Raw genomic sequence first — 23251 nt, 5'->3', positions numbered from 1 at the left:
ATCTTTACAACAATAGTGAAAACCAACATTTGGAGCAAACTTGCGTGCATATATTAGTTAGAATTACCGAACACACAGTACTTTTTTATTTTTTTGGGTTTTTCAGTGAGACTATTTGAAACATCTTGTACATAAACAGTTTTCATGAATTTCATATGTATGGCATCTCTTATTCAGAAACCCAATATCCAGAGAGCTTCAAATTATAGGAAGGCCAACTCCCATAAAGTCCATTTTAATTATTCAGTTTGTTTAATTATTTATTTTTAATAATCAGTACCTTGTACTTGATAGTAACTAAGGTGTATGAATCCAATATACGTGTGACTGCAATCTCATGTTTTAACACTAGATGGTGAACTAGACCAGGAAATCACCAACTGGAGGAGCATATTGGGATTCCTGAGCTTCTCTGCATAGTATATGGATTTTTTAAGGGAGGGTGGTCAGACACCTTTAAAGGAACAGTAACACCAAAAATGTAAATGTATCCAATTTTTAAAAATATAATGATCTGTTGTTCTGCACTGGTAAAACTGGCATGTTTGCTCTAGAAAGCATACTATAGTTTATATAAACAAGCTGCTGTTTAGCCATGGGGACAGCCATTCAAGCTGTAACAAAATAGAAGGCACAGGCTACATAGCAGTCAACAGATAAAACACCATTGTATTCTACAGGGCTTGTCTGTTATGTGCTATGTAACCTGTGCCTTTTCTTTTCTTTTTTGAATGGCTGCCCACATGGCTACACAGCAGCTTGTTTATATAAACTGTAGTAGTCTTTCTGAAGCAAACACACCTGTTTTACCAGTGCAGGGTGACCATGTATATTGTATATTAAATACTTTAAAACACTTTAATTTTTTGGTTCCTTTAAGAACCATTTTTGTTTAAGAAAGCAACGTCATTAAAACAACAAAGATAGGACACAATATATGAGTCGCTCACCATGTAGAACAGGTGGTCCAGGTGCACCAGCCCCAGACCCTCAGCTTAGGAATGGGGTAAACCAATAGAAAACCAAAGAGGGCAACCAGGCACTCAAAGCCCACAAAATGATTCTTTTTTAATGAATCTACAATAAACATATATATATATTTTTCACATTATTTTTGGCGGCCCTTATTGAGTTTTTTGAGTGCCTGGACTCCCCCTTTGGATTTCTACAAAAAAGCAACATCCCTGTCTTAACTGGTACCACAGTTGTGTTCAAACAATCGTAGCAATCTTTTTTTTTTTTTTTTTTTTTTATATTCTTTTATTATGGCGGGTGGGAATGATTAAATGGATCACACACAGAAGTATGGTATTCTTTTCTCTGCAGCAAACCTGAGACTAAAATACATTCCTCTGCTTATTGTGTCGGAATCTCCACACTTATTGTTTTCTGTTTCTAGTGTAATTAACATTTAACTCTTTGAGGCACATTTATCAAAGGTCGAACTTCGAAATTCATGTGAGTTTTTTAAAACTCCCATAAATTCAACCAAAATTTATTATAAAAATCGAATTTTTAAAACTTGGGTGAATAGGATTGACCCGAAAACTCGAATTGAATATGAATCTAATTCGATTCAAATTTAAAAAAGTCTCCCATTGACTTAAACAGCAATTCATCAGGTTTTAGGTGGCGAATAGTCGAATTCGAGTTCTTAAAGGGTCAGAGTATGATAAATCTTGGAAATCAAATTTAAAAAACTCAAATGGAATTTGAATAACTCCCTTGTCAAATTTGATAGTTTTGACCATAAAAAAAACATGATTTTTCAATTTGACCCTTGTTAAATCTGCCCCTTTGTGTCACTTCCTTTTGATCTTGCCATGACCATATACTTTGTGGCATAGATCAAAGTGGAACCCAGAATTTAAAAAAAAAGCTATTTGTGTTGTACTATAGGGATTAGGTTTGTGAATGAGAACTGTTCCATAAGTCTGTCTCAATTTATTGCTGTGTGATTCCGAATTCAAAGTTCCTAATGCAAGAGATGCCATTTCCACTGTGCCCAAACTTCAGGGTCACTGCATCTAAAAATGAAGACAGAAAATTAGTTTTGATTAGTTTTCCAATGCCATTGATAGTAATGCCTGTGTATAGCTATCAGCATGAAGGTGTCTATTGCTTGTGGCGCTGGTGCAGAAAGGCCCAGTATAAAAATAGCAAGTGGCTGCCTGAAAGGCATTACGTCAGTGTTCCCAGATTGATGCGCACCCTTGAGGTCCCTCATCTGTTCAATTATGTAGGAGAAGGAATTAGAGGTCAAGTATGAGTGTGGATTACTCATAGCTAAATCTCATTTCTGGAGCCTTCCTGTTCAAGAGGAGAATAATGTTCCGGTATACAACGGCACATGCACAGTGATATTTAAAAGAAATTGTGCTCAAGATGACAGTTTGGCAAATATGGCCATTTTCCGTGTGCTGAAGTGTAGGGCTTTCATGTGAATGGGCACATTTAATATGTAATGGCATAACTATTATCTTATCGTGCTTAGTTCAAAGTGCTGCTTCTGGTGCCAGGCCACCTATGAATCCAGGAGTTTGTTTGGCAGATGCTGCCTGTAAACTGACATCTTAACAAAGGTATTATTTTCTATATTGTATGTCGGCTCTCCTGTTGTACATTGTAAGCATCTATTCATCTGTGTCATGAAGTCTCCTCACAAAATAGTGTATAGAACCCTTGTGCATGAATTATCTACTTCCACCTCTCTAGTGCTAGAAAATCATTGCATGCAGGCAGTAACGTAACTAGAGGGGCGTACCCTGATGCAGGACGTGCAGCTGGGCCCCCGTCCGTACGCGATTTCGGTGGCGTACGATCTGCCTGAGGGGGTGCAGGCCCTGGCCCGCTCGCAACCCCGGTAGTTCCGCCACTGCATGCAGGCTCTTGTTAAATTTTGAAATTAATTATTAAATTTATTTTCCGGAGTACCTCAAGTTGTCCATACTGGGATTTAGGGCTCTTACAGATGAGCGTTTTTACCTGCGTTCCAGTTTCATGCGTTCAGCAGGAGTAGACGCACTGAATTCTTTTCAATGTGGCTGTACTCACACAGACACATGTAGGCGCCAAACAGGTAAAATGCAACATGCTGCGTCCCAACCTGCAGAGTCCTGCGCGAGTCGATTTTTTGGAACCTTGACCCATCCCCGAAAAAAGGAGTAAATATCGCTATTGAGAAGACCCATGGCCCGACCCACAGAACTGCCGACACGCGTCTATACCCGCACCCGGAACTTCTACGCGCAACCCGCACTACCCAAAATCCTGATATACTAAAGGTGATGGAGGTTCACACTAGATAAGGAAGTGAGTGGTTCCTACAGCAGGTTTCAGCTTCTATCTTCTATCTTAGAAAGGACATCTGACTCGATTTAGGGAGAGAGGTATATCATTTTGGGGCAGATTAGAGTTGATTTAGGGATTTTGAAATACATAGCATGACTTATACTATAAGCAGGTTTGCATAATTCATTGTAAGAGTGGTGTGAGCAGATAGCGTCAGAGGAAACCTGAAATCAGGCCAAATATTTGCAGGCCCCAGTGCTGTATGTAAAAGGCCCAGTTAGAGCTGAGTAAGCGCCGGGGCACACATCCAAGCCTCATAAATCTAGAGCTGTCGTCAGAAGTGTGATCGACTGCTGTAACAGCTCAGCAGTATTCATGAGAGGAACACTAACACATTCCTAGCAGTCACAGGAAACTCAAGTACAAGTCTCACTTTATACACACATAACCGTGTTTGTTACTTTAAACTGCCTAAAAGATGGGTGTTTATAATGTGTTGGAACCAGAGCCTTTGCTGGGAATCGATACCAGGCCTCCCTGAGTCATAAATAATTCATATTTCTTTATATTGTTTAAGTTACAACTTTCTCTATGATCTATGTCTTAAAGGGATTGTTCAGCTTTGAGATAACTTGATGTATGATGTAGAAACTGGTAATCGGAGACCATTTGTAATTGGTTTTTATTTCCTATTATTTGTGGGTTTTGGGTTATTTTGCTTTTTATTCAGCAGCTCTCCAGTTTACAGTTTCTGCAAGCTGGTTGCTAGGGTCTAAATTACCCTACCAACTGTGCAGTGATTGAAGAGACTGGAATATGAATAGGAATGGGCCTATATAAAAAGATGAGTCATAAAAAGTAGCAATAACAATATTTGAGTAGCTTTACAGAGAATTTGTTTTTTAATAGGCCCCCCATTTGGAACCTGGAAGGTGACAGAAGAAAAGGGCAAATAATTAAAAAATTATAAAAAATAATAATAAGGAAGACCAATTGAAAAGTTGCTTAGAACTGGCCATTCTATAACATACTAAAAATGTACTTAAATGTGAACAACACCTTTACGATTCTTATGATTCTTTTGCCTGCATACAGTAGAACCCCCATTTTATCTTTTTCAGGGGAGCAGGAAAAAATTATGTAAAATCAGGGAAATGTGTTAATGTAACACTTTCTTCAAGTACTGAAAGGATATGAGCACAGGAGTCAGTTTTACGTTCAGATACAATATTTACTGTGTTAATAATAATAATAATAATAAAGGGTCAAGCATTGCAGTGTTAATGTTACACTATGGGGGGGGCATGTGCAAAGACTCTCTGTCAGTCCAACTTAAAATCAGGGGACTAAAATCGAGGTTTCACTGTATAAATCTCCATTCATTTATAAGGGCTTCTTTAGAGGGAGACTTGAGGCAGTTCTTTACCACAGGATCACTGGTAAGATCACTATAAGAACTGTAGATCACTAGTTATATTGACCATTCTTGGATCCCAAAAAATCAAAACTCATTAGTAAAACTTTATAGGGCTCTGTTTGGCAGTACACCTGGTTTTTACTCAACCAAAACTTGCCTCCAAGCCTGGAATTCAAAAACAAGCCCCTGCTTTGAGGCCACTGGGAGCAACATCCAAGGGTTTTATAAACAAAATGTTACTCATGAGCCACTGGTTGAGGGTCACTGATCTGGGGTATGTCACATGTCACAATGCAAACGTTTAAATGTAAAAAGTGACTGAAGGCCCTAAGTCTGATCCGATCCTTGGGCCCACGATCGGATCAGCCCGATATCGCCCAACTCAATGTGGGCATATATATAGGAGAGAGATCCGCTTCTTTGGCGACATCGCCAGACGAGTGGATCTCCTTGTGTATGGCCACCTTTACTCCCATGAAGTGACATCTAATAGCAGGCTATAGAACCATTTCAACCTCAGAAGAGAAGGTCCTTCACCTTCTCCACAAATGCCATAATGCTTAGGTGTGTGTTGGCTACCATTCTGTTTTTATTGGTCTCAAAAACCTTAATTGGCTACAAGCACTTCTACATAATTAATGAATCCATGCATGTCACCCCCTCTCTCTAAGTGAATGCTTTAGAGAGAGGGGGTATGATATAAAAAAAAATATCAAGAGGTTGTTGGGACTAATAGGGAGTCTTTATTAGCGCCGAAAAGTAAGACAGGACAAACATTTTACTTTTGATGTAACTTGTTTTATATGGTTTGGAGATACAGATCTACTAGGTTTAGTTTGAATACTGTGTAATATTGACTATAGATTGTATAAACTTAGTCTATTTTTTATAATATCACTGCTGAACATTGATATGCTGACCGACCCGTCGGAACCCATTTCTCCCCGTTGTAACCCTAGGGCCGAATGTTCAGATTACCCTGATACAACCCTGCCGTTGGTGATAGTAAATTAGGTTTTTTAACTGTATATGCATGAGTATAATTTAGTGGCCTTTTTTATAGATCTCTTGAAATGTGAAGGCAAGGAGCTGGGTAGGTACAGTATGTAGGCGGCTGAGTTATAACCAGTGCAACTGATGTTCTATCTTAATATAAAGTACAGGTTTTAACTTTCCCTGCAATGTTTTTATGGCCAAGTTGGACCACTAGTGAATGTTTCCTATCTACTGGCATTAAACCTGTTTTGATTGATTTCTTCACACTGTCCAGCAGTGTCGACTTGTGTGCGTCCCTTGTGTATTGCTCAGGCAGCCAGTTTGTGTAGGTTTTGTCACATTATCCAGTGCAGCAGATCTAATTGTTATAGTTGAAAGTCCCAGAATTCCATTCTCATGGGGGTATGGGTTTCTGCGGCTCTATAAATGGAGTATTTAGGCTGCTGCTCACTGTCTATAGACTTTGGCTCATGACAAGATGTCAGCTTTGTGCAAAAGAACTTGCCATATTGATTCTGACATTGCTGGTTGTGTGTTCATTGGTTTCTTTCCCCTCCTGTAACCTCACTATGGTTTCTGTCTAACACAAGATAACACAAGATACTCCCTTCCTTTCTCTCTGACTAATGAATAATCAGCATTTGACCTTTCAGCTCTGGCTGATTTGCTCACAACTAGACCGGAATGAGCAGTAGAAATAATTGTTTATGGAAGCTGCATTGCCCGGCATATATAGCCTCCACTTTTACTTTTGGTTCAGTTGAATGCCATTGTACGTTAAAAAAAAAGAATCTGAGCTTTATAAAGTTAAAGGTATAGTTCACCTTTCAATTAAATTAAAGTATGATGTTGTAGAAAGTAATGATATTGGTGATTTGCAGTTGGTCTTCGTGTTTTTATTTTTTTGTTTGTTCGGTAAATTACCTCTTTGTTCAGCAGCTCTCTAGTTTGGAATATAAGTAGCTGTCTGGTTGGTAGGGTGCAATTTACAGTAGCAACCAGAATGTGTGTTGAAAGTTACAGTGACAATAAAAGTGTAGCCTTGTCGGCTTCTGGGGTCAGTGACCCCTATATGAAAACTGGGGAAAAAGGCAGGAGGAAGCCAAATAGTTCAAAAATGATATTCTATATAAAGAAGTTGCAAGGAATAAGACATTTAGGGGCAGATTTATCAAGGGTCGAATTTCGAAGTAAAAAATACTTCGAAATTCGACCATCGAATTAGGATATTCGACTTCGAATATCAAAGTCGAAGGATCGAACGATCTAAGTAAAATCGTTCGAATCAAACGATTTTAGCGTACGATCGAGCGATTTTACTTTGATGTGTGAAGACTTAGAAAACAGTTGTAGAAGGTCCCCATAGGCTAACATAGCACTTCAGCTGGTTTAATTTGGCGAAGTATTGAAGTCGAAGTTTTTTTTAAAGAGTACGGTACTTCGATTATCGAATATTCGAACGATTGTTACTTCGACCCTTGATAAATCTGCCCCTTAATCTATAACATATCTAAAGTTAACTAACAGGTACACTACCTTTAATGCTTTGTTTAGGACCTGCTAAACAAATAAAAATGCTTGTTTTGTTAGGTCCAGGCGCAAGTACGTCACACCAAAGCTGCCTTTGATAGACTGAAGACAGACGTATGTGAAAAGGTGGATCTGCTGAGAGCAAGTCGATGCAACCTCCTGTCCCATGTCTTAACTACATACCAGGTAATGGTTGTGTCCAGTCTTCATGGAACCACAGACCTGCTCCGTCCTGTTCTTCTCAACTGTCATGTTTTTTTTTTTTTTCTTTTATAGACCACACTACTTCACTTTTGGGAAAAAACCTCACACACTATGGCAGCCATTCATGAGAGCTTCAAGGGTTATCAGCCATATGAGTTTACCACATTAAAGGTAAGAAGAGTCTCTACAGACTATGGGGTATATTTATCAAAGAGTGAAGTTACAGATCACCACAGAGTGAAATTCCGTCACTCTCCGTTCATTTCTATGGGATTTTTAAGAGTATTTATCAAAGGGTGAAAGTGAAGGTTCACCCTTTGATAAATATGTCTTTCAAAATCCCATAGAAATGAACGGAGAGACTGTAGCGGACTGTGGTGATCTCTAACTTCACTTTTTGATAAATACACCCCTATGTGTAACAGTTGTATCTGCCGCTTCCCTTCCCCTATCACAGTAATCACTATGCTCAAGCCAAGCTGGAAATCATCAAAAATAAATGAAGTTTATCTGTCATAAAAGCCAATACTACTGGGCTCATTTTAAATTCTCAACAGAATGCAATGGTTTCATTGGATCCAAGTGTTGTAAATCTAAATTAATTACTAATCAACCTTATATTGTGACATTTCTATTCTTTATGTACTGTACATTGTGAGTGGGTCCCTAAGCTCAGTAAGTGACAGCAGCACAGAGCATGTGCAGTGAATCAGCAGAAAAGAAGATGGGGAGCTACTGGGGCATCTTTGGAGACACAGATCTTTACTGCTAAAGGGTTGTGGTTGCCTTGGGCTGGTACAGTAAAAATTGCAGCATTTCTACATCTTCATTAAACTTGGTGTGTTTGCTTGCCCCTTGTGGATCTACATCCTGATCTACAAACTGTCATTTAGCTTTTTTTCTCTCCCTGCGAAAGTATCTTTAAAATCTTAGAATATATTAATCTTGCCTGAAAATGACATTATACTACACAGAGACAGAGGGAGTGTTCTGACGTATGAAATGTTCCAGTTGCTCATACAAAGCACGTATGGGGGGAAGGAGAGGTGCGTAGTGTGTGTGTGTGTGTTTGCTGTCAGCAGCAGGGAGACAGACTTACAGGATTGTGCTTTCCATCCAGGCTCACTATTTGTTTAATGCTGTATGCATAACTAATAAGGGAATTGTCCACAACCTAATCCATCAGCCAAGGGAGGAGGTACATTCAGATGGAGCCCGTGTAATTGCCATTGGCTGGGGATCGTTTGTGGGAATGTTGGGAGTTTGTGGTTAGCAGCAGCTAGAGGGTGACTGGTTGGCCCTGAATTATATCACAATTATTACACAGAATACAATATAATATGTCTACTGTATCAACATTTCTGGAAGCTTCTGAAGCTGGGGGGCCTAGGGAAAATAAATGTCCTAACCTACGTAAAACCAGTCCTTTATTCACAGTATTCTGAAATCCTTTCTGCAATCCCCTTATTTTCCACTGCACTTGGAGCCCACTGTGCCCTGGACAAGACGACTTGTTTCAGACTGACGAGAGACTGCAGGCAGCTTTCCTCTGAACCTCTATGGATATTGCCTGGCAGTTTCTCAACTGCCATAAACATTCCAGACAGTGGCTCAGAGCCTGGCAACTTGGGCATTTTCCTCTAGTGTACAGAGCCTGTTGTTTAGGGACAGACAGATGGGAAGAAGCCATTGCCCCAGATTTATCACAGGGAACCCTTCCAAAGTTAAGGAGTGAAAATGCAAACATTTGCTTTTCTATATCCAATCATTTCACTTTAAGGAGGTTATTTACTAAGCTCCGAATACCCAATTTTTTTTTTATAAAATCAGACTTTTAAAAAAAATCATGAATTTTTCGGAATTTATTAACCCCCGAGGACTAAAAAGCCCATATATAAACACACGGCATCTCCAACCTGTCGAGGTTGCATAAAAGTCAATGGGAACAGTCCCATTGATTTTTGGTTGTGTCGGGGGTTTCGGGAAATTTCACGATGTTTTCGGATCTTTCGGGTTCAAACGAAAAAATTTACGAAAAAAATCTTGAAAATCTGCAAAGCAATTTTTCGGGAAAATGTAATAATAAATAAGTGTTAAAAACCCGAGCGGGTTAGATCGGAGTTTGTAGCAGCTGATATTGAGATAAATTCGGACCTTGATAAATAACCCTCTAACTGTACAGATATAGGATCCATTATCCGTAAACCGGTTATCCAGAAAGCTCCGAATTACGGAAAGGCCGTCTTCCATAGCCTCCATTTTATTCAAATAATCCAAATTTTTAAAAATGATTTCCTTTTTCTCTGTAATAATAAAACAGTAGCTTGTACTTGATCCCAACTAAGATATAATTAATCCTTATTGGAAGCAAAACCAGACTTTTGAGTTTATTTAATGTTTACATGATTTTCTAGTAGACTAAGGGCTCTTACAGACGAGCGTTTGAAGCTGCGATCCCCTGCGTTCCATTTTTATGCGTTCAGCCGCAGGGGAGCGCAGGAGTAGACTCTTTCAATGCATTTCAATGGGGCTGTACCGAATGCAGGAAAAATGCAGCATGTTGCATCTCAACCTGCGTTCTGCGCCTACATGCGCCTTTGTGAGTACAGCCCCATTGAAATGCATTGAAAGCATCTACTCCTGCGCTCCCCTGTGGCTGAACGCATGAAAACGTAATGCAGGGGATCGCAGCTTCAAATGCTCGTCTGTTAGAGTCCTTAAAGTGTGAAGATCCAAATTATGTAAAGATCTGTTATCTGGAAAAGCCCAGGTCCTGAGCATTCTGGATAACAGGTCTCATACCTGTAAATTCTTCCATACTAATTACATTTATTGGGATTACAGTGCATTTGCCACATTACTAACACGCTGTAGTTTATATTAAGTCATTCTCTTTCACATTTTTTCTAAATAAACTTTGTGGCAGGGGAACATACAGAAAAATACCATCCTTGTTTTTGCACTCCTTAATTAGCAGTTCATGTGGGCGTAATAATACGAGCCGAAAATAACGTGATTTACAATTAGTCCCTGTCGTGGTCATATCTGTAACCATGACTGCAAACCAGTCTGATGAGCATGTATATTCTCTGGCCAAATCAACAGTGCAGGGATTCTTCTAAAGGGTTCTTCACCTTTAAATACACTTTTAGTATGATGTAGAGCGTGATATTCGGATTTTTTATTATTTGTGGTTTTTGAGTTATTTAGCTTTTTATTAGGCAGCTGTCCAGTTTGCAATTTCAGTAATCTGGTTGCTAGGGTCTAAATTATCCCTAGCAACCATGCACTGATTTGAATAAGAGACTGGAATAGGAGAGGGCCTGAATAGAACGATGAGTAATGAAAAGTAGCAATAACAATAAGGGGCCCAGTTACTTAGGCCGAGTGAAGGAATAGAATAAAAAAACTTCGAATTCCGAATGGTTTTTTTGGCTATTTCGACCATCGAATTGGCTACTTCGAATCGAACGATTCGAACTAAAAATCATCGACTATTCGACCATTCAATAGTCGAAGCATAGTTCGCCACCTAAAACCTTACCGAAGTACAATGTTAGCCTATGGGGAAGGTTGTTCGATCATTGGATTAAAATCCTTCGAATCAACGTTTTGAAGGATTTAATTTAGCGAATAGCGCTAAAGCCTTCATCTTCGATATTCGAAGTCGAAGGATTTAACTTCGACAGTCGAATATCGAGGGTTAATTAACCCTCGATATTCGACCCCATGTAAATCTGCCCCTAAATGTGAAAGCTGGAAAGAGTCAGAAGAATAAAGCAATTTGTTTCAAAACAATAAGAAATAAAAAATAACAACCAATTGAAATGTGGCTTAGAATTGGCCATGTTATAACATACTAAAACTTAACTGAAAGGTGAAGCACCCCTTTAACCAATCATGAGACAGCAGCCATATTTCTAACCTTGCTGAGGTTATTCGGAGGGGTGATTCCATGCAAGAAACCTATATGGAAGCATTAAGTGGAAGCATTGATAAAAGTAATAAGAGAAGTCCATGCACATATCATGTTTATATAAGCCTGACTCCATCATCCTGCAGTATAGCCCCCCCCCCCACATAAATCATTATAAGGCGCAGGAGCTGTCAGGAGGAGTCTCATTATTAGAGCTGCGTGGCCCCCTGCTGGGACAATATGGCCGACTGTTTGTGCCATGACATTTCCCATGCTGGGAGCATCACGCTGATCATTGTTAAAGAGAATTTCTGAGCGGAAAGCGCGTGAGACTGTGGGAGACGCACGTTTGATGGATCATGGCAATTACTTGTAAATGTACAATATCATTAGAGCCTGTCATTTATTTACACACTAGGCCGCTGGTTTTGTGGGTCGTTGTTGCTTTGTTTGTCAGTAGATGATGTGCTGCACTTCAGTATTAATGCTGTGCATGTACAATACCAGTCACTATCACAATATAAGGGATTCTATTGAGAGGTATAAGGGATTATTTAGAGAGCTATACAGAATTATATGAGAGCTATAAGGCATTATATAGAGGGCTATAATGGATTCTATAGAGTTATATAAGGGATTCTTTAGAGAGATATAATTGATTATTTAGAGAGCTATAAGGGATTATTTTATAGAGCTATAAAGAATTATATAACAGAGCTATAGGGGATTATATAGTGGGCTATGATGGATTCTATAGAGAGATATAAGGGATTCTAATAGAGAGCTATAAGGGATTATTTTATAGAGCTATAAAGAATTATATAACAGAGCTATAGGGGATTATATACTGGGCTATAATGGATTCTATAGAGAGATATAAGGGATTCTATTAGAGAGCTATAAGGGATTCTATAGCGAGATATAAGGGATTCTATTAGAGAGCTATAATAGATTCAATAGAACATTATAAAGGATTATATTGGAGAGATATAAAGTATTATAGAAGAGAGATATAAGGGATTATAGAAGAGCGATATAAGGGATTATAGAAGAGCGATATAAGGGATTATAGAAGAGCGATATAAGGGATTATAGAAGAGCGATATAAGGGATTATAGAAGAGCGATATAAGGGATTATAGAAGAGATATATAAGGGATTATAGAAGAGTGATATAAAGGAGTATAGAATAGAGATATAAGGAATTATAGAAGAGAGATATAAGGAATTATTGAAGAGAGATATAAGGGATTATAGAAGAGTGATATAAGGGATTATAGAAGAGAAATATAAGGGATTATAGAAGAGAAATATAAGGGATTATAGAAGAGAGATATAAGGTATTATAGAAGAGCGATATAAGGGATTATAGAAGAGATATAAGGGATTATAGAAGAGTGATATAAAGGAGTATAGAATAGAGATATAAGGAATTATAGAAGAGCGATATAAGGAATTATTGAAGAGAGATATAAGGGATTATAGAAGAGAGATATAAGGGATTATAGAAGAGTGATATAAGGGATTATAGAAGAGCGATATAAGGAATTATTGAAGAGAGATATAAGGGATTATAGAAGAGAGAGATAAGGGAGTATAGAAGAGTGATATAAGGAATTATTGAAGAGAGATATGAGATTATATAGAGAGATATAAGGAATTTGCTTTCTTCTGACTTTTCAACTTTCAAATGGGGGTCACTGACCTCATCTAAAAACAAATACTCTGTAAGGCTACACATGTATTGTTATTGCTACGTTTTATTACGCCTCTTTCTATTCAGGCCTCTCTCCTATTCATATTCCAGTCTCTATTCAAATCAGTGCATGGCTACTAGGGTAATGTGAACCCTAGCAACCAGATTACTTAAATTGCAAACTGGAGAGCTGCTGAATAAAAAGCTAAATAACTCAAAAACTACAAATAATAAAAAATGAAAGAACCCCTTTAATAAACAAGTGCAACCTACTCCGTGGTTTACTTTTTGTCCCAAACAAGTGCTGATGTGACATTGTGCAGCTCCCAGGCCAGACTGGAGACATGCGCTGGGTATTCTCATACCAAGCAAATTCAACTTTAGCCTCTGTATTTCATTGAACTACAGCTCCCAGAATTGTTTGAGCACTAGGGGAGCTTGAGGGGAGACTGAGGCTGTGCCTTTATGTATCTGGTTCATTTCCTAAAAAACAGTCCTTCACCCCAGTATCTGAATGTGAGGACTAATGGAATAGTGGGAATAATCTCATCCAATCAGATAAACTCTTGTGTCGCTGTAACTGTCATAGAATAAAGTCATTGTGCCTAATGTGAATAATATCTGTATAAGAAATGTATATTGTTTTGGCCGTATTTCATACCAATGATAAGGGTTGAGTGGCTACAGATTCCTATTGCTCCCCTTGTAGTTTTAATTGCTTGAGACTAGCCACTCCCTAACTTCCTGATCTCAGAGTAATGTCTTGCTGTGTTTTATGCTAGCCTAACAATAGGAAGCCAGGAGCATCTCCGTATTCTGCTGAACAGGTACAAGGCAATTTTCTGCATTAGAGAACACAGTGTTGTGTTTGTTCAGACTGTGGTTGGCTTTGTGAGCTATTCATACTCAGGCCCGTCTCACCGCCTGAAGCACCTTGATGAGCAGAGGAGGATCCATTAGCCTGTCTAAATCCTTGGGCTGCTGTGCTGTTGGGAAACTACGACTCCCTGCAAACCCTCCAGCTTCTGTTCGCTTTTATCTGTGTAACAGTCTGAATTCAGTGGCCCTAAAGGGGAAATATGCCCTAAGAAATGCCTATGTTCCATTTAATAACCAAATGATGTCAGTGTTTTTATCCCAAAAAAGGGAAGCATTATTTATGTATATAAGCTCTCCATACAGTATGAGGCCTCCTTGTAGAAGGTGGTGCATTGGGTCAAGACGCCATAAGAAATATGGAAGCTCCTACACTCGAAAAAGCTACTACTGCCTTTTTAAAGGACATGTAAACCCCACACACACAAAAATGTAATCAGTGAATAGCCTCTTTAGATACCTGCCACTCTGGTTCTTAAAAGGGTAACAGTATGGTTACAGCATCCCCTTAATCACTTAGAAATACTTCTCCTCCTCTAACCCACCAAGCCCCCCTCAGGAATTTGCTTTGGCTCATGAGCATGTTCAGTTCTTCTCAGCTCAGATTACTAAACACACCCTCCAGTCTAACAGCCAATGAAGAGATAACATTGCTGATTCCCATAGAAACCTCTAGCTGTCTGCTCCTATTTTTTTCTCCTAACCACCTCAGCTTAACCATTATGCTCAATCCCAGCAGAACTTTTTATCAAGGTTATGTTGTGCCTGTGTAACCTTGCATTCTGCATTGCATGAACTTTACAGCATACATGTCCTGATTGCACATGTCAATGTTACTGATCATGAGGGATAATGGCCGCCGGGTGAAAGCTGCTATTTGTTTTTGGAAAATGTGATGGCGCTGACAAATGGAGGGGTATATGCAGTACAAATGATGTGGCTTTGGTGGGGAAGATATGCCCAACTTATATACATGATAGGAAATGCAGGCTTTACATGTCCTTTAAGGGAAAATAAATGGAGATAAGTCTTATTTACAGATGGGGTATATTTCCCCTTCCTGCAGTAAAGGGAAGCTGTGCTATAGCTCTGCATGCTGTAGTTGCTTGTACCTAAATGTATCGGCTCTGCTGGTCCCCCATGTATCTCATTCATTTATTTGCCTCTTCCTAGAGTTTACAGGATCCTGTGGACAAACTAACAAATCAGGAGGAGGAGAAGGATACAGGCATCGAGGACCCGGCTGCAAAACCAGACGATCAGTAAGTAATGCATTGACATTCCCTTCCAAACTCGCTGCAGGGTTCTGGGGCATTTTAATTGCCATGACTTTTTCATGGTGTTCAACCTCCCCCCAGTCTGTGAGTCACTTCCCATTGACTTCAGTCAGATGCGTTGAGTCTCCTCCGCCCGCAATTATAGTTGAAAATGCACAATTTGACAATCTCAGGATACAGTCGTGGGCGCCGAGCTCCTCGCAGCACTTTGCACTGATGTCATTGGCTGTCAAGTCTCCACAATACAACTCCCCACTTGCCAATTAAAACCTTCCGCCGTCCTGAAAGTTATTTTTGGAGGGCAGTCTCCATTCCTGTGTGTGGAATAAGCTCCTGATTATCACTTTATGCCTGGAAACATAACGGAGAGGCGAGTTTAAAGGCACTGGATTAATGGCTATGAATAGAGGAGGGCACTTTATATAGTTGGGTGCTACTGGGCCAGATATTTGTTGTTACAGATAATTTAAAGTGCCAGACACAAGAGATATTTGCTGTTACAGACGGTGTTTGTTTACTGCACAGAGGAACTAACTTGTTGGACCGTTTTGCCTAATGTCTTCCAAAGGGCCATTCCCCAGGCATCACTCAGTGTGAAAGATGTTTCACATGAGCACTACGGTGGATTATGGACCTATAGGTTTCTTCTGAAGGATCCACAAGGTCATGTGACTAAAACCAAGTAGGCAATTGGCTTCCTTGTCCTGCTGGTCTAAGAGCCACCCACCCAATGGGATTGTGCTGCTCTACCTTGGGACCCATTGATGCAAAATCTCTTACTAATACAGGTATGGGACCTATTATCCAGAATGCTCAGGACCTGAGGTTTTCCAGATAACAGTTCTTTCCATAATTTGGATCTTTATTAGGGATGCACCGAATCCAGGATCCGGTTCACGATTATGGCTTATCCAGCAGGATTTGGATTCGGCCGAACCCTGCTGCCCGGCCGAACCCAAATCCTAATTTGCATATGCAAATTCGGGGTGGGGAGGGAAATCGCATGACTTTTTGTCACAAAACAAGGAGGTAAAAAATGGTTTCCCCTTCCCACCCCTAATTTGCATATGCAAATTCAGAATTGGTTCAGTATTCAACCGAATCTTTCACGAAGGATTCAGGGGTTTGGCCAAATCCAAAATAGTGGATTTGGTGCAAACCCAATAGGCTGGTTTTGCTTCCAATAAGGATTAATTATATCTTAGTTGGGATTAAGTACAAGCTACTGTTTTATTATTACAGAGAAAAAGGAAATCATTTTTAAAAATTTGGATAAAATGGAGTCTATGGGAGACGGCCTTTCCGTAATTCGGAGCTTTCTAGATAACTGATCCCATACCTGTATTACTAATTTCATCTGACACTTAAATTAAACAAGCCTTACACACACACACCTGCCTGATCACTATATTTACATCTATATTTCTCAATCCCTTCATTTTGATAGGCTCATTTCTTTAGATGACCTGAAGCAGATGGAGGAATCCGGATCACCAGGTAACCCCATGGGAAAAAACGCTGGGGCTTGGAATTATTATTTATCTCCCCGTTAATGGCAGAGACAAAATCCGGCATAAACTGGCAGTTTTGGATTCTCAAATTGAATTCTGCACAGCTGTACAATATGTGTTGATTCCAAATCTTGGACGAATGGTGAAGCTGTATAAATGTTGAAAGCCGTTTGTTCGTTGCTAGTTGTGATTGCATGTACCATTTACCAATAGTCAGCTCTTCTCCAGCTAAGCCTTCAAGTCCCACAATGCCTTGCATGTTCTGTGATTAATAGACTTAATGGCAGGCGTGCAAGGCATTGTGGGAGCTGGAAGCGAAGCTGCCTATTGTTCTGGTTTGTGCTTCCCATGCTGTGATAACTGGGAATAACCCATACTTTTATTATTTACACTTAACCGCTCTCAAATTGCTCAAATTACTGTTTGTTTCTTTAAAGGCGACAAAGAACATATATCCGGTTTTGAGGAGATTCTCCTGGAGAATTCAGGTACTTAAATTAGATTAAAATAAAACCACGGCTGAACTGCAGCACGGCACATTCTTATGGGTTCTTCTTCTTTTCGCCCAGTTGGTGCACTAGATGAATTATTGGATCTGAAACCGGAGGAGAAAATGTTCTATGAAGAAAGGGGTAGGTTTATTACAGCACACACCTTTACTTTTGAATTGATATCTGAGTGTTATTTGGGGGGGAGACAGTCAGGACTGCTGAAGGGGTTCTGGTGGGCACAAGCTGCAATAAAACAAACAAACATTTTTAAAGGGGTTGTTCACCTTCAAACAACTAGTTGTTTTCAAATAGATCACCAGAAATTACGACTTTTTCCAATAACTTTTTATTTTCTATGTGTGACTGTTTTTCTAATATTGAAGTGTAAAGTGTCATTTTTCACCTTCTGAAGCAGCTCTGGGAGAGGGGGTCGCCGACCCTGTAAACTGTTCTAAAATGGATACATTTAGTTGATACATTTTTTATCGTTGTCCCTGCTGAGCAGAATCTCTGGGTTTCATTACAGGCAGCTGTTAGAATTAGGGATGCACTGAATCCAGGATTCGGTTCGGGATTCGGGCTTTTTCAGCAGCATTCGGATTTGGCCGAATCCTTCTGCCCGGCCAAACCGAATCCAAATTTGCATACGCAAATTAGAGGCGGGAGGGAAATCATGTGACTTTTTGTCACAAAACAAGGAAATAAAAAATGTTTTCCCTTTCCCACCCCTAGTTTGCATATGCAAATTAGGATTTGTTTTGGTATTCGCCCGAATCTTTCGCGAGGGGTTCGGCCGAATCCAAAATAGTGGATTCGGTGCATCCCTAGTTAGCATTGATACAATAGTTGCTAATACTCCAGAGATGTTGCTCATGTTGCAAAATTTTAATAGAGCCTGCACCTGAATTACTGAGCTGCCAGACTGAAACACCAGAGACACAAACATTCAAATTTAAACTTAGATTTTGGAAAAACAGTAAAAAATAAATAATGGAAAGTAATTGAAAAAAAAAAGTCTTTATTTCTGGGTAACAATCTGAAAACAATTGAAAAAAAGTGTTTGGAAGGTGAACAACTCCTTTAAAGGCACTAAACTAAAACCTGTATATTGATGATAATGTGCCTTTTATTTATTACAGCAGTCCCAGGCCATTCACTGAGCACCTTGTACTGCACTAGAAATAGTATCCACTGATTTGTGCTGCAATGCCGGTGTCCCGGGGGGTTAGTGCTTGATAATATCACTGCTGCTGCTGCTGAGCCTGATATTCATATACTGTTCACATACAGTGGGTATTAGTGTAACGATTACTGCTGTGCCGTCTCTCTTGCAGTTCCCAAAGACCCGCTTGGTCCTGAGGCTGGGGATAAGGATGAAATGCAGCTGCTGAATGATATTCTAAGTGCTTCTTCCTTGGAGGGTGATGATCTTGGCAATGAGTGGGCGGCGATATTTGGAGATCCGCTAGCCAGTCCTCATCCTGTGAGCCCAGGAGCAATAGACCCGGAACAACGCGCTGATTCATCCTCTGGGTTCCTTCCTTCTCAGCTCCTAGACCAAGACATGAATGACCTACTGTCTTCAGTGCAGGGTAACTTACAATATCTGGAAGCAGCTTGTTGGCTCTTAGTCTGGTCACTTGCACTGGCACCTCATAATAGCACTTCTTACATGGCCATTTTTTTCCCAGCTATCCCTGGGGTTTCTGACTCCCTGCCCCATTTTCTCAAGCGTATGCTGCCTACATTATTATTAACAGTCTGTATCTCTTCTCTATACACACTGTGCCTGTGAGCTCCATTATGGCATCTCATCTAAACCTGGAGTTGTACATCACAATTAAAGGGCTTGTTCACCTTTGAGTTAACTATTAGGGACCGATTCACTAAATTCGAGTGAAGCATTCGAAGTAAAAAAACTTCGAATTTCGAAGTATTTTTTGAGCTACTTCGACTACGACTACGAATCGAAGGATTCGAACTAAAAATCATTCGACTATTCGACCATTCGATAGTCAAAGTACTGTCTCTTTAAAAAATCTTCGACCCCCTACTTCGGCAGATAAAAGCTACCGAAGTCAATGTTAGCCTATGGGGAAGGTCCCCATAGGCTTGCCTAAGTTTTTGCGCTAAATCCTTCGACTTCGATATTCGAAGTCGAAGGATTTCAATTCCTAGTCGAATATCGAGGGTTAATTAACCCTCGATATTCGACCCATAGTGAATCAGCCCCTTCGTGTGATGTAGAGAGTGATATTCTGAGACAATTTTCAATTTGTTTTTATTATTTGTGTTTATTTAGCTTTTTATTCAGCAGCTCTCCAGTTTGCAGTTTCTGCAAGCTGGTTGCTAGGGTCCAAATTACTGTAGCAACCATGCATTGGTCCAAATAAGAGACTGGAATATGAATAGGAGAGGCCTGAATAGAAGGATGAATAATAAAAAGTAGCAATAACAATAAATGTGTAGCCCTAAAGAGCTGGAAAGAGTCAGAAAAGAAGGCAAATAATTCAGAAACCATAAAAAAAAAATAATAATGAGTAGGGATGCACCGAATCCAGGATTCGGTTCGGGATTCGGCCAGGATTCTGCCTTTTTCAGCAGGATTCGGATTCGGCCGAATCCTTCTGCCCGTCCGAACCGAATCCGAACCCTAATTTACATATGCAAATTAGGGGCGGAGAGGGAAATTGAGTGATTTTTTGTCACAAAACAAGGAAGTTAAAAATGTTTTCCCCTTCCCACCCCTAATTTACATATGCAAATTAGGGTTCGGATTCGGTTCGGTATTCGGCCGAATTCTTCGCCAAGGATTCGGGGGTTCGGCCGAATCCAAAATAGTGGATTCGGTGCATCCCTAATAATGAGGCCAGAATCTGCATGGAGGGGTGAGTAAAAAATTAGGGCCATTTGCTCGGGGGGGGCAGGTAGGCTGGGGGGGAGGAGGGAGGGGGTCTACCCAGGGTAGGGGGAAGGGTTTTTTTTATTACGGGTTGAATTCTCCTTCAATGACAATGTTAAATCCTAAATTGCAGGTTGGACGGCCAACAGTGGGACTTCATCTTGTCAAGCGGCTCCCCCAGCGAACAGCTCAAACCCCAGCACTAACAAGGCACCAGCAAAGGGTAAGTACTCTGCCTGAGGTTGGGAAAATGTCATTGAAATCCAGTATTGAAATATCAATTCCCAGGTCCCACATTGGTTGAAGTGAATATCCACATTCCTAGGAAATAGGGTGAATGGAGAACAAAGTTATTAAAACTGGAAACAACTTCAGGTTCATTAAAGGAACAGTTCAGTGCAAAAACAAAAACTGGATAAATATATAGTTAGGCAAAAATGTAATGCATAAAGATCTCTCTCTGTGTATGGCCACTTTTAGTCAGTGACTAGAAGGGGGGCCACATGGGACATAACTGTTTAGTGAGTTTGCAATTGATCCTCAGCATTCAGCTCAGATTCAAAAGCAACAGTTATGACTCATGTGGCCCCCCCCCTCAAGTCTCTGATTGGTTACTGCCTGGTAACCAATCAGTGGAAACCAAGAGAGCTGCAAAGCAGGAAGTAGTGTTCTGACTATTATGTTAGACATCCAGTCATAAAAAGCAGTGGCCTCTAGATGATGTGCAACTATAGCACTGAGCAAATTTTGGCTCTTGGATGATGTTTGGAGGTTAAACAAAATCCGGATTAATTATATCTTAGTTGGGATCAAGTACAAGCTACTGTTTTATTATTACAGAGAAAAAGGAAATCATTTTTATAAATTTTGAATTATTTTATTAACAGTCTATGGGAGACGGCCTTCCTGTAATTTAGAGCTTTCTGCATCACTGATCCCATGCCTGCTATGAGACCTGTTATCCAGAATGCTGGGGACCTGGGGTCTTCCTGATAACAGATCTTTCCGTAATTTGGATCTTCATACCTTAAGTCTAATAGAAAATCATTTAAATATTAAATACACCCAATAGGCTGGTTTTGCTTCCAATAAGGATTCATTATATCTTAGTTAAGATCAAGTACAAGGTACGGTTTTATTATTAGAGGGAAAAAGGAAATCATTTTAAAAAAAATTGGATAAACTAGAGTCTAAGGGAGACGGCCTTTCTGTTTTATTTATATATATATAATCTATGATTTCAGTTTGCTCCATGCAGGAAAGCTTTCAGATGATACAATTGTTTTGTGTACTTTTCAGACGTCTCAAAGAATCCAGGATCCAAGGATCTGAGCGCTTGGTACAACCTCTTCGCTGATCTCGATCCCTTGTCCAATCCCGATGCCGTTGGGAAAACTGATAAGGAACATGAACTGCTCAATGCATAATCCCTGCCCACATGAGAGAGCCCCGGGGAAGAGACGTAAACTCCCAGCATTGCTATAAGAAATAAATTGCGGCTCCTTTTGTAGAATAACTTGTTGTTTTGTTGTGAGTTACACAAGGGAAAGTTTCCCCACTGATTCCTGCCTTTGCCAAAAGAAACACACAAGCACTATTTGATGGGGATATAGTAGCAACCTGTTTTTTATTAGAGTACAGAGCGACTGCTGGGCTTTTGTTTAGTGGAAGCCACAACAATAAGATCCATGTCCTGTCCATGTGTACTCACAAACCAACCCACATTCCCCTCATGAATTAGTGAGTGGGAGATTCGGGATCCCACCAGGCAAAACATACGCGGTATAATCTCCTGAGCTTTTCTGTAAGGCCTCTTGCCATGAGCAGATCGGCAGTGTCGCTCCATAAATACTGTAATAAAACAGGTTTTGTCGGAGAATGCGTCATAATATAATTTAACCCTTTGTATACACGGGTATATTCCTATTCTGTTTGTGTCCCTGAGGCAAGAGTCCTGCGCAGAACCAATTTATGAGACTCCGCGACCCTAAACGCAACCCGCGTCTTTACCCACTTTGATCCACTGTCCGAACCGCAACTGCCTTATCCGCAACCTGCCGGCCAACATTAAACAGGAAGTGATCTCGCTGCAAACTGGAAGTGACATCGTCAAAAGTGAACGGAGACAGAAAAAAAAGTGTTGTAAAATGTTAAAAGGAGTAAAATCTACACAATATAACATGATAGACATATAGATGCGACCCGCAGACCCGCACCTGAAAAACCTACCCTCATTCTACAGGGTACCCAATTTTTTGCAGGTAACCCGCTGTTGCCCGACCTGCTGCAGGATTCTACGCTGAGGATACAACAGACTAGGGATGCAGCAAATCCAGGATTTGGTCCTTCTGCCCGGCCAAACTGAATTCAAATCCTAATTTGCATATGCAAATTAAAGACGGGGAGGGAAATCGTGTGACTTTTTGTCACAAAACAAGGAAGGAAAAATATTTTCCCCTTTCCATCCCTAATTTGCATATAATTTACATATGCAAATTAGGATTCGGTTCGGTATTTGCCCGAATCTTTTGTGAAGGAATTGGGGGTTTGGGCAAATCCAAAATAGTGGATTCAGTGCATCCCTACGACAGACCAACAGATGAGATTTCAGTGATCATTTGTTTGTTCTGCTTCCTTGCAGTATTATTATTGGTCAGTCCAACTGTGCGGCCATGATGTGCCTTCTGCTCAGGGCTTCATCCACTAATTCTGCTGTCATTGGACTCTAAATACATTCAGTAATAAGATCAGTAGTAAATCCAGGAGCAGGAAGTGGGTACAATGAGTAAACCCAAATATTTTGCTACTTGAGTTAAGCTGGGATTTGTAGTTCCATGACAACTACATGGCACGTCCTCTCTCAAATTTAGTCTTTCCTGTTTTATACAAGAAGATTTGCTTTGACACAACAATATTAGCAGCTACAGAGCCTTGTGTTCCTCTACTCAATGTGTGGGTTGGATAATAATCGTACTCTATGGATAGCGTGAAGTGCATTTGAAATTGTCAGCTGCCTCTTTACAAACATGGTTGAGTTAATTATATTATAAAGAGAATATTTATATGTGTGTGTGTGCGATGCAGATAATTTAAATAATGACGTCCTTTAACCGCTGCTAATAAACTGCCTTTGTCCTGACCTCCA

General features: G+C 40.0%; 1 protein-coding gene across 2 annotated transcripts in view; it reads left to right on the top strand.

Moving 5' to 3' along the window:
* ica1.L (islet cell autoantigen 1 L homeolog) overlaps window positions 1–23251 on the top strand; it is a 39466-nt gene extending 16215 nt beyond the window's left edge. Inside the window, exons 7-16 of one of the 2 annotated variants that reach the window (XM_041565272.1) lie at window positions 7295–7420; window positions 7511–7609; window positions 13832–13876; window positions 15099–15187; window positions 16650–16699; window positions 17151–17201; window positions 17283–17345; window positions 18539–18796; window positions 20240–20329; window positions 21406–23251. In XM_041565272.1, the coding sequence (XP_041421206.1) occupies window positions 7295–7420; window positions 7511–7609; window positions 13832–13876; window positions 15099–15187; window positions 16650–16699; window positions 17151–17201; window positions 17283–17345; window positions 18539–18796; window positions 20240–20329; window positions 21406–21533 (999 nt within the window). In that variant the 3' untranslated portion in view covers window positions 21534–23251. 2 annotated transcript variants of the gene reach the window in all.

Source organism: Xenopus laevis, chromosome 6L (assembly GCF_017654675.1).
Source record: "Xenopus laevis strain J_2021 chromosome 6L, Xenopus_laevis_v10.1, whole genome shotgun sequence".
In the NCBI taxonomy this organism is placed as follows: Eukaryota; Metazoa; Chordata; class Amphibia; order Anura; family Pipidae; genus Xenopus; species Xenopus laevis.
Note: the sequence above shows the minus strand (reverse complement) of the source record. Positions and strands in the feature narration are given on the sequence as shown.